Source organism: Coregonus clupeaformis, chromosome 28, assembly GCF_020615455.1.
Source record: "Coregonus clupeaformis isolate EN_2021a chromosome 28, ASM2061545v1, whole genome shotgun sequence".
NCBI classification, from domain to species: domain Eukaryota; kingdom Metazoa; phylum Chordata; class Actinopteri; order Salmoniformes; family Salmonidae; genus Coregonus; species Coregonus clupeaformis.
Window position 1 is genome coordinate 32,759,402 of NC_059219.1, and position 12,537 is coordinate 32,771,938.

The 12,537-nt window shown below is 41.3% G+C and overlaps 1 protein-coding gene across 2 annotated transcripts; it reads left to right on the plus strand.

Annotated features, from left to right (window-relative positions):
- The first annotated feature begins 7,766 nt into the window (after positions 1-7,766).
- Positions 7,767-11,217, plus strand: LOC121543923 (angiopoietin-4-like). Of its 2 annotated transcripts, none has more exons than XM_045208932.1 (7): positions 7,767-7,873; positions 8,280-8,358; positions 8,453-8,480; positions 8,605-8,696; positions 8,913-9,030; positions 9,253-9,438; positions 9,676-11,217. In XM_045208932.1, the coding sequence occupies exons 2-7, from the start codon at positions 8,293-8,295 to the stop codon at positions 9,999-10,001; spliced, it is 816 nt and encodes a 271-aa protein (XP_045064867.1). In that variant the 5' UTR covers positions 7,767-7,873; positions 8,280-8,292; the 3' UTR covers positions 10,002-11,217. The 2 variants fall into 2 exon arrangements, with proteins under 2 accessions (XP_045064867.1, XP_045064866.1); XM_045208931.1 differs by having other exon boundaries at positions 7,768-7,873; positions 9,250-9,438.
- The last annotated feature ends 1,320 nt before the right edge of the window (positions 11,218-12,537 follow it).

Sequence of the window (12,537 nt, forward strand, 5' to 3'; positions counted from 1 at the left end):
ACTAATATTCCTGTTGATATTACACAGGTATTGTATTTTAATTATGGCTTTATAAGAAGGTTGTTTTGTATCTTTAATGTCGGCACTGGCTGTGTCCTTATGGTTGTGAATATCCTCCTTTCTAATTAGCCTTTGTTACATCACTACTGATACTAAAGGTAAAATGGCTGGATATGTTTTCATCAGCCTTCTATTACCTTTCATGTTCCTTCACAAAGGATAGGAAACGAGGACAGTACATCTATCTGGGAGGATTGGGACACAGACTGACTCCTGAAAACTCTTCTCTCACCTGCGCCAGAATTTGCTCTGAAACGGTCTTCTAAGTGTATCACATTCTCTGCCCTGCCATCAGTTGAGCCCTTCAGATTGCACTCCTGTCGACTTTGTGAGAAGATTAAGATTAAAATGTACGTATAGAAATTACATATATAATCCCTAGAATAGACAATGGGATCTTGCAACATGCCTAAAAAACTAATCAGATATGGTAAAACGTATCAAACAATGAATTTGTATATACAGTGGGGAGAACAAGTATTTGATACACTGCCGAATTTGCAGGTTTTCCTACTTACAAAGCATGTAGAGGTCTGTAATTTTTATCATAGGTACACTTCAACTGTGAGAGACGGAATCTAAAACATAAATCTAGAAAATCACATTGTATGATTTTTAAGTAATTAATTTGCTTTTTATTGCATGACATAAGTATTTGATACATCAGAAAAGCAGAACTTAATATTTGGTACAGAAACCATTGTTTGCAATTACAGAGATCATACGTTTCCTGTAGGTCTTGACCAGGTTTGCACACACTGCAGCAGGGATTTTGGCCCACTCCTCCATACAGACCTTCTCCAGATCCTTCAGGTTTCGGGGTTGTCACTGGGCAATACGGACTTTCAGCTCCCGCCAAAGATTTTATATTGGGTTCAGGTCTGGAGACTGGCTAGGCCACTCCAGGACCTTGAGATGCTTCTTACGGAGCCACTCCTTAGTTGCCCTCGCTGTGTGTTTCGGGTCGTTGTCATGCTGGGAGACCCAGCCACGACCCATCTTCAATGCTCTTACTGAGGGAAGGAGGTTGTTGGCCAAGATCTCGCGATACATGGCCCCTTCCATCCTCCCCTCAATACGGTGCAGTCGTCCTGTCCCCTTTGCAGAAAAGCATCCTCAAAGAATGATTTTTCCACCTCCATGCTTCACGGTTGGGATGGTGTTCTTGGGGTTGTACTCATCCTTCTTCTTCCTCCAAACACGGCGAGTGGAGTTTAGACCAAAAAGCTCTATTTTTGTCTCATCAGACCACATGACCTTCTCCCATTCCTCCTCTGGATCATCCAGATGGTCATTGGCAAACTTCAGACGGGCCTGGACATGCGCTGGGTTGAGCAGGGGGACCTTGCGTGCGCTGCAGGATTTTAATCCATGACGGCGTAGTGTGTTACTAATGGTTTTCTTTGAGACTGTGGTCCCAGCTCTCTTCAGGTCATTGACCAGGTCCTGCCGTGTAGTTCTGGGCTGATCCCTCACCTTCCTCATTATCATTGATGCCCCACGAGGTGAGATCTTGCATGGAGCCCCAGACCGAGAGTGATTGACGGTCATCTTGAACTTCTTCCATTTTCCAATAATTGCGCCAACAATTGTTGCCTTCTCACCAAGCTGCTTGCCTATTGTCCTGTAGCCCATCCCAGCCTTGTGCAGGTCTACAATTTTAACCCTGATGTCCTTACACAGCGCTCTGGTCTTGGCCATTGTGGAGAGGTTGGAGTCTGTTTGATTGAGTGTGTGGACAGGTGTCTTTTATACAGGTAACGAGTTCAAACAGGTGCAGTTAATACAGGTAATGAGTGGAGAACAGGAGGTCTTCTTAAAGAAAAACTAACAGGTCTGTGAGAGCCGGAATTCTTACTGGTTGGTAGGTGATCAAATACTTATGTCATGCAATAAAAAGCTAATGAATTACTTAAAAATCATACAATGTGATTTTCTGGATTTTTGTTTTAGATTCCGTCTCTCGCAGTTGAAGTGTACCTATGATAAAACTTACAGACCTCTACATGCTTTGTAAGTAGGAAAACCTGCAAAAACGGCAGTGTATCAAATACTTGTTCTCCCCACTGTATATATCGTGATCTGTGGTTAGCATTAACCGTTCTAAAAACTACACTACTAGTTGTATCACTGGAATTGTATATTTAGGAAATAAGGTCCGAGGCGGTGTGCTATATTGGTCAATATACCACAGCTAACGGCTGTTCTTAGGCACGACGCAAAGGGGAGTGGTTATAGAGGGTGCAACAGATTAACACCTCAGGAGTAAATGTCAGTTGGCTTTTCATAGCCAAGCATTCAGATGTCCAGACAGCAGGCCCGGGAGTGAGAGTGAGAGAGAGAGAGAGAGAGAGAGAGAGAGAGAGAGAGAGAGAGAGAGAGAGAGAGAGAGAGAGAGAGAGAGAGAGAGAGAGAGGGTTGAAACAGCAGGTCTGGGACAAGGTAGCACCTCTGGTAAAACAGGTCAGGGTTCCATAGCCGCAGGTAGAAACACTAGAACTGGATCAGCAGCTCTACAAGATTGACTGGGGACAGGGACAGACAGGAGTTCTCAGGCCAGGTAGTCCTGAGGCATGGTCAGGTTCTCCAGGAGGGGGGTGGGGACATAAAGAGGATGCCTAAGATCACACAGTACAGCAGATAGGACAGACTGACCCTAGCCCACCGCCACATTGGGTAGCATAGATACTGGAGACTGAGACAGAGGGGGTTGGGGGACAATGTGGCCCAATCCAAAGTTACCCCTGGACAGGGCCAATCAGGCAGGATATAATCCCACCCACTTGGCCAAAGCACAGCCCCCACAAGGGATATCAACAGACCACTAACTTACTACACTGAGACAAGTATAGCTCACCAAGATCTCCCCCACCACACAAGCAGAGGAGGCGCAAAGCCAATATCACGTCAGTGACTCAATCCACTCACGTCGAGTATAGCCGGAAAAAAACTGGAACGACGTGATGCGCCCTCCAAGGGATGGCAACGGTGAGCGCGAGCAAGCCAGTGAGTTAGCCCCCTCAATAGGGTCAGAGGCAGAGAATCCCAGTGGAGAGTGGGGAGACAGCAAGGGTGGTTCGTCACTCCAGTGCCTTATTGTTGTTCGCCTTTGCACCTCTCGGCCAGACTATGCTCAATCAAAGCCCTGCCTCCAGCTGCTTGCTTAGAAATTCTAGGAACAATAAGGAGGCCTGCATCTTGCAACTAAACTATGGTATTTCACATAAACAAAAAAAAATGTTTTGGATGAATGACTCAGGGGTGGAAGATGTGTTCAACACCAAAGAGTGCTCAATCAAAAATGTTGAACATAAGACAGGGGGCATTACAAGTGATATCAGTATTGACTTTTGTACTAAGAGTTTTGTAAATATACCACTTACATTTGAAAAACGTGCCAACGTGATTGAAAAAAACGTATATATGCCATTTAGCAGAACATAATTGTATATACACTGAGTGTACAAAACATTGAGAACACCTTCCTATTATTGAGTTGCACCCCCTATTGCCCTCAGAACATGCCTCCATTCGTCGGGGCATGGACTCTACAGTGTCGAAAGCGTTCCGCAGGGATTCTTGCCCATTCACCCTCTGAATGGCACACATACACAATCCATGTCTCAATTGTCTCAAGGCTTAAAAATAATTCTGTGACCTGTCTCCTCCCCTTCATCTACACTGATTTAAGTGGATTTAACAGGTGACATCAAAAAGGGATCATAGCTTTCACCTGTTATTTTGTGCAGTCAGTGTATATTGTAGCAATCCTCGCTATATGAGCCACATTACAATTCCCACCATGTGGGTTAACACTATTGGCCTGATGAGTAGGGTGTTTGCAGGGATTGATGTTTAACGTCTGAAAGGCAGTTGCTCGTTGGGCTACTCAGGAAAAAATGTTGGTTGCCCAAAGATTATGATCACTTGACCCAAAATGTAAATTAGCTATTTATATGCAGAAATGCTATATACAGTATTGCCAGCCTTTCACCTACACATAGGGGAGGAACCAGAAATATCTGTTGTGGAACTATTTGTATTTTGGTTGTTGTCAGTACAAAATGTTCACAGAGCAGGCTCAACTTGCTCGACTTCCATAAATGCCATACATTTTCTCTTTCACTTAAAAAATGGGGAGGATCGAGAAAAATCAGCTTTAGACTGGAATTATTTATCACCTCAGAGCAGGCTCAACTAGCACGACTGCTCAGTTCACTTCCCCCAGACAATAGGGGAACCCTTAATGTCAATCCCTGGTTCACATCCCTGCCCTGCTGTTTGCTACAATATCTTAAATGACAGTGTTTTTAATGAATTTGATTATATAATATTGAAGCCCATTCAAAACAGCATGGGAAAGGATATGGAAGTAAAGCGTAAGCGGGCATCACTTTCACAGTGAATATAAATCCCTGATTACACATGTGGCGATATCATGGTGACGTTAGCTGGCTACACGCATGCGCAGAATCACGTGATCAGGTCTAACTGTCGTGTAACTTCTCCCTTAACCATTGCCCTAACCTTAAAGAGTGATTGCCTTTAAAAAGCAACAAATCCCTTTGAAAACGGCCTATGTAGCATTGATATGAGCAACAGAAAACACATGTGCCAATCGCTCTTTAACCAAGTTGAAGCGTTGGCTAAACTTCAATTATTTTGACGAGGCAAGTAAATTCTTGTCATAATTCAACGTTCCAAAATCCGACATTTGTGACCATTGGACAAAGGTCTAGTATCGCAGTGAGTTGATAGTAAATACTCTTTGTGACAACTGTCAGTGACACAAGCAACAATGGAGGCAAACACATACTTAGAAAGGGAGTACTTTCCCTGGACCAGAATGGAAGGACGTTGACTTAAAACTAATTGCCATTAACTATCTTTAGATGGTAGGTCATCTGGTCTGGAGAAGCTCTGATCATGCAGCAGTAGGTGAGGTCTGACTCTCCAGTGCTCAGAATGGTATCCTACGAAGCAAGCAACATCTACTCAGGGTTTTCTAAAGCTAACTAGCTTCAGTTAGCTTCACATTCCAGTTCAGGCTTAATCTGTACTACGACCTCTAGCAGGCTTGTAAATGCGCTTGTATGTCACCAGTGGTGTAAAGTACTTAAGTAAAAATATTTTAAAGTACTACTTAATTTTGTTTTTTGGGGTATCTGTACTTTACTTTACTGTTGATAGATGTATTTTGGACAACTTTTACTTTTACTTCACTACATTCCTAAAGAAAATAATATACTTTTTACTCCATACATTTTGCCAGACACCCAAAAGTACTCGTTACATTTTGCATGCTTAGCAGGACAGGAAAATGGTCAAATTCACGCACTTTTCAAGAGAACATCCCTGGTCATCCCTACTGCCTCTGATCTGGCGGACTCACTAAACACACATGCTTCGTTCGTAAATTATGTCTGAGTGTTGGAGTGTGCCCCTGGCTATCTGTAAATAAATAAAAAATACAAGAAAATGGTGCCTTCTGGTTTGCTTAATATAAGGAATGTGAACTAATTTATACTTTTACTTTTGATACTTAAGTATATTTTAGCAATTACATTTACTTTTGATATGTAAGTATATTTAAAACCAAATACTTATAGACTTTTACTCAAGTAGTATTTTACTGGGTGACTTTCACTTTTACTTTAGTCATTTTCTATTAAGGTATTTTTACTTTTGACAATTGGGTACTTTTTCCACCACTGCATGTCGCACATGGCTATTCAAATGCTGAACTCTTCATTGAGACAATGTTAAAACATCAATCCATGGTCGAGTCAGTGCCACATTTTAATTTGTGCCGAAATCAAAATGAAAGAAAAAGTTATCTTGCAAATTCCGCAAGCTATGGTGTGAAATAGGCTTTTAGAAGTGCTATTTTAATTGTATTACTTATCGTTAATGGCGACTTTGGTGTGCTTATCAATGCACAACCACAAGCACTTTTTTCCCACTTCTATCAATAAAATAATTGTAATGTCATGCAAAAGTGTTACTGTGCGTGAAGTTTAAAATGCATTCTGTCATTACTAAATGTGTAATGTGATATACTTTAACATTCATATTTTATAACACACAAAAAACATTTCACTGATAATGAAGGGGATGATGATGCAATCTTTGCAAGAGGGAGGGAGTCTGATTTCATTGGTCCTTAGCTCGCAGCTCAGTCATTTCATTCAGGGTAAGTGGAGTTAGCCGTGAGTTAGCCTGCCCCGGAGCATGCTAGTTCTGAAGGATTCATTGCTATAGAAATGTTCCTGGCTAAAAGGTGAGCCACTTTCGTAAAACCGGTTATTCCGAGTTGCAGAGTTACCTCGCTAACACCTCAAACCTGCTTCGTAGGATACCCATCTGGTCACCTCTGAGACTGTGTTTGTCAGAGTGTGTCAGGACAAAACATTTTTTGGGTCCTGATACCTCCACTATGGGTTCAACGCATCGAAACCAATTACATTTTTCTGCTTTACTCATGTCAGAGTTTTTGCAGAGCAGAGTCACAGAGGATCCATCCCGTACTAGAACATCTGTGTTGGACACTGATGATACAACTGTGGAAAGAATATCCATAGAGCAGAGTTAGAGAGGGAACTGATCGGTCTACAGCATAAACTGAGGTGTCCAAAAGTAATCAGATTACCAAAAATGTGTTACTTATTTCATGTAATCCAGTGGATTACGTTACTAATTACTTTTATTGTCATGTAATCTGTAATCAGTAACTGATTACATTTTTCAAGTAATCCACCCAACCCTGATACATAAATAATACCATTTGAAACAATTGGCAACTGTTTTTGGGGTGAATAGGATGCATCTAAAGACATTAGAGAGATACACACATAAACACGTACTTTATTTGATTCCTTGCTCATTGGATTGTGCTGGATGTACTCTTGGCAGTTTGTAATTTCCTCTAAACTCCAGTATTGGAATGTTAAGAGTGTTTTCTTTGGGGCGGGGGCTGTGAGTAGCATAGCAACAGGGCTCACAGAGCCCACAATAACATTAGCACAAGCACATGGTGGGGCAGTGTTTTTTTGCAACAACATTAACTATATATCTGTCATCCTGTGAGGCAACTGACAACACTTGAAAAAAACAGAGGCCCACACACAGAATATGCTCCCAATTTACCACCTTTATTGACGACATTTAGATCCAACACGGATCTTCGTCAGGTCAAGGGACTGACAACCGTTACAGGAAACGTGGAGTGAGGGTATGTAGAGTAGGTGATGCTTCAGTCAATAAATAAATTGGAGCGGCTGCGAATCCGACTTTACTGGACTTTTACGAGATTTTAGGATGATTGTTTGAAGTGTTACATTTTTGTCTCATGTAGACACAACTCAAAAGCGCCACTAGGACAAATATGTGCTTTGATTGAAACAAAACACTGGTATGCTACAGTTTCTTAACACTATCTTCTCTAAATTTGCACGCTGTACATTACTAAAAAGATCTAAATGCATATTCCCATTTGAATGAAATGGTTGGCATGCAGATGCTGCATGGACATTTCTCTGGTAAAACTTGAAGAATTATAGTTCACGATTGACAGTGAGAAATATGAAGGGAGGGTGACCACAACAATTTGTGTGTAAAGTAGAGGTAAAGAAACATATGCGCAGAACATGATACAGATCTTTCCAGGGGATCCACGGGGTGGGACAGGGGCGGAACGGCCGGTTACCTACGGATCCACACCCTTGGCCTAAATAAATAGGCTTACACCCTCTCTGAATGAACTTTCAACTGACTGGGAGTAGACCATAGACCGTAAAGGAATACACAGGACAAGGTAGGTTTTCTCTACATGAACCACACACAGGCATATTTCAAAATTGTGATTATAATAACTAACATAATATTTATCCTGTGTGAAATGTCTAATGATGGCAGCATAACAAAAAGTATATACTATAACTGTTTAATTTTCCCTTATTTGGTCAAACTGAATTTCAAGGGAACATGTATGGTGATCACTGTGTTGTGAATGGAGTGGGAATGGTGACGTTTCAGGTTCTCTGTGATAATGTTGTGATATTTGCCACTAGTTTGCTAAGATGAGTTGGACATTTCCTTATCAGTTTCCAAAATATATTAATTACAATAAAAAAAATTGTATGTCATATCAATGCTACCCATAAAAAGGAAAAAGCTGACAAATGTTAATCACTCCATCTTTTTCTCTCTCTCGCTATCAGAACTTTGGACAAAATGTGGAATAGGATATTTTTTTGTGGACTGGTGGTCTGTCTCATCTGCCTTACTGACCAGACTCAGGTAAGAACACAGTCAGTCAACACTGATAAACAGAGAAACATATTATTCCTTTAAATCTGGGAGTAACCATTACTTATCTGCTGGTTTTGTACAGGGCCAGAAAACACCTTTAGTTGTTCAAAGTAAGTGGTCGTTTTTTTATTTGTTTAACTTGCATTGTAAACACAAGAGACAGCCATTCTTAACCTGTCCATTACCTTTTTCAATACCTTATTGTGTATGTGCATGTGTTTTTGCGTGTTTCAGGGATAGATTGCACACAAATCAAAATTCTCTCCCCCCGAGCCACCAGTGGAGTGTATGTCATTCAGCCTGCAGGGGTCAGATCCCCCTTTAAGGTATGGAAACATCCAAATATTTAGGCCATGTACTATATCTACTGTTGTCATTTGGTTACACAACCACACAGGGGTTGTAAAGCTTAGCTACAGAATGTTGAAGGTGTCGCCAGGCTTGCCAGAGTTACTGGAGTTCCACAGGGTTTCATTCTTGGACTGTTTTTGTTCACAACAAAACAATTTGTTGATTCAAAAGTACATTTATATTGTATACAGGTGTATTGTGAGATGCTGGCGGACGGAGGCTGGACAGTCTTTCAAATGCGCACCGGGGCAGAGGTTCTTTTCAACAAGACGTGGGCTGAATACGAACAAGGCTTTGGGCATTTACAGAGTAAGGAAGGTTCCCTCTGAGCACCACATATTCCCCCAGCAACTGATACTGAGAACTGTGTAGTTTGCTGAGCCAATGTTAGACAATTGAAATAAATGTTTGTCTATAATGCTCATGTTTACTTCTAAGTCAACTTATCATGGAGGGTTCCCGATACTGCAGTGCATTTATGTTGAGTACATTTTCCTCAATTCAGTTCTCTTCCCTGTTGTTTCCTAGAAGACCACTGGCTGGGTCTGAGTAAGGTGTTTGCTCTAACCAAGGGGGGCAAGGGGCGGAGATCGACTATGCGGGTCGACCTGTGGGACTTTGAAAAGGGCACTGCATTCGCTGAGTACAGTGACTTCCGTCTGGGCACGGAGAAGGAGGCCTACAAGCTGAACGTTGGAGCCTACAGGGGCAACGCAGGTAACAGTGAATTTCAACAGCACAAGGTGACAGTGGTCATATTATTTACTTCAGTGTTATAGTTTATTCACATTTGGTGGCAGCAATGGGACCTGTACACATCACATATATGTCATATGATATGTATGCTGGGTTGATATTCTTAAATGTTGTATGCCTTTGAAGTCAATACAATTAAGAGTGAATTAGAAGTAGGACTGATGTACTCTCTCTTCATCACTCCCTGTATCTCCGTAGGTGATGCCATCCGTGGGAAATACGCCGGCATTGACCAGAATGGTTTTGGATTCAGCACAACCGACAAGGACAATGATGGCTGCTCGCCCTGCATCTTATTTGGCGACATTGCCGTGAACGAGTGCAGCTTCTTGGATGGAGGAGGGTGGTGGTACAGCCGCTGTGGCTCCGCCAGCCTGAACGGTGACTGGCACCCCGCCGGCGAACACATCGGCTGGAACTCCGGCCTCAACTGGGCGACCTGGAAAGGACCTGTCCCGTACTCGGTCCGAGCCAGCCGCATGATGATCAAGTCTGTGTGGGAGAAGGTTATTATAGCAAACTAAAACTTGAATCATGAAAAAACTATTTTTTTAACTGAAATAAAATAATGAACAAGCTCGCTTGAAAAACTAAAACTATGCTGAAACTATTATCTTTGTCTCCAAAAGAAACTTTTAAAAAACAAAAGAACATCATGAATTATGTTCAGTTGTATTTATAATTTTGGCCAAAAATCTAATTGGGTTTTCAAGCCTTTTTCTAATGGGGTTTTGACGTTTCTAAATCTGGCGGGTAAATGCTGCCAGGAGATTGCGATGTCTCAGATAGGCCTAGCTTGTGCAACACTATCAAAAGCTAACAGAGAAAAAGCCACACATTTCTGTCCCTAACACTAAAACTTAAGCTGAAAATAAATTATATAAAAACGAAATAGCAATGTTTTTATAAAACTCAAACTAAATAAAAACTAGTAAATCAGGTCTGAAAACTATCTGAAACTAACTGAAGCTAATGCCATGGCAAGCAAGGTAGGAATTAAGCTAGCTAGCCTGTTACGCTCGCGACGACGCTAACCGTTTAGCTATCTAGCTAACGTCAGCAAGCTAAATACAGTACATGCTCTGAGTCTGGTTGGCACTGGCAGAAGTATGGGGTAACTTTAGTTATAGCATGGTGAGAGTGAATTCAATTCTTCTAAATCTTGCTAGCTAGCTAGCTATATTAGCGAAGCCAGCTGCAGTCACATATTGGCTACCTAGCAACATGAAATCATTTCTATTTTCTGGAGGCATTGGAAACGCAATTTGAGCTAGCCCACAAAGGCCAGCCCAACCTGGGTTGACCTCAAAGTGCCAGTTAGCTTGGGTGCTTGACTGCCTTTACGAACGGACAATCTGACAACGCTCTAAATTTAAGAACGCCCAGAGCGCACTCTGGCACTCCAGAGTGAATTTACGAACACACTATAAAGCCACAATGGTCAGGCTAATGTTTTCAGTGAAGACAAAATACTCTGTGGAAGTTTTATTTGTTACATTGCAACAATTCTACATATCTAACTTGTGAACAGTTTCATTACATAGTTTGACATAATTTATAATCTAGAATGTTGATATTGCATGCATTTGTTTAGCACACACTTAGCCCATATTCAATCAAACTCAGGCACCATTCTTTTTTAACTGTTAACATGCTAGGAATCATGCTTTCAATGGTCTGTGTTTATGGTGAAATAATAGTTGTACTTATAGAATATTAAATCATTCATGGTTTCTCATCCCACAGTTAATGGGTTTGTTTTTGTCTTACCCTAGAAGCCTGTTTTCTAGCTTTGATTGAATGCGGATCTTTAGCTTTTTTTACACGTTGCTACAATAAGCACTAGGCTCACATGAAGAAGAGATGTAACTGATCCTGGTTAAATAAAGGGTACATAAAATAATTAAGGCATTACCTTTGCTAAATTATGACTAACAAGGCAATGTACCCTGTTGCACCTACCACAACTCTTTGAACATCATGTAACATTTCAGATAAAGCAGAACAATTACAAGAAATTGCCCATTGTCAATCAGTTGACTGCTGTTTCAAATGTTGCAGCCCACTTTGTCATCTCAATAAGCATTCCTGTGATTTCTTTACACAATGTCCTGAAGGGATAATCAGACACACACACACACACACACACGAAGAGGTATTGTAACATGTATTGCTATTGTTATTATGATGTGTTATATTGAGATATGAACCCAGAATAACCCAGAATGAGAACTAAATGGACTAACAGACTGGGAACATTCTCAAGTGGTCATGTCTTGTGTCTGACTTACCTTCCTGCTTCCTCTCCTCTTTCTCTTCCTTCTGGAAGACTTTACCATCTGGCTGCTCCTTCCATCGCACAGTTGCACCTCCATCTCTCTTGGTGATCTCTGCCTGTATCTAAAAACAACATGGATGACAAATGCTGTGTAAAGATGTGATCCACAGAAAATTATCTGATGGCCATTTACTCATTCGTATAAGTGTTGTCACATGTCTGAGAGGTATTCTTTCACTTCATTGATTAGGCTACAGTACAACGCTGTCAAAGAGCCGTAGCAAATCTATAGCAAAGATCCAAAGTTCCTCCCTGAAACTAATATTCCTGTTGATATTACACAGGTATTGTATTTTAATTATGGCTTTATAAGAAGGTTGTTTTGTATCTTTAATGTCGGCACTGGCTGTGTCCTTATGGTTGTGAATATCCTCCTTTCTAATTAGCCTTTGTTACATCACTACTGATACTAAAGGTAAAATGGCTGGATATGTTTTCATCAGCCTTCTATTACCTTTCATGTTCCTTCACAAAGGATAGGAAACGAGGACAGTACATCTATCTGGGAGGATTGGGACACAGACTGACTCCTGAAAACTCTTCTCTCACCTGCGCCAGAATTTGCTCTGAAACAGTCTTCTAAGTGTATCACATTCTCTGCCCTGCCATCAGTTGAGCCCTTCTGTCACGATCGTCATAATGAGTGGACCAAGGCGCAGCGTGATATGCGTACATCTCTTTTTAATAGAGTACTGGCAACACGATACAAAATAACAAAACAA

What these genes read in the sequence shown, in the direction of transcription:
- LOC121543923 (XM_045208931.1), top strand. Translation starts at nt 8,293, where the DNA reads ATGTGGAATAGGATATTTTTTTGTGGACTGGTGGTCTGTCTCATCTGC. An exon ending in GCCTTACTGACCAGACTCAG is followed by an intron (nt 8,359 to 8,452) that starts GTAAGAACACAG and finishes GGTTTTGTACAG; the next exon opens with GGCCAGAAAACACCTTTAGT. An exon ending in AACACCTTTAGTTGTTCAAA is followed by an intron (nt 8,481 to 8,604) that starts GTAAGTGGTCGT and finishes TGCGTGTTTCAG; the next exon opens with GGATAGATTGCACACAAATC.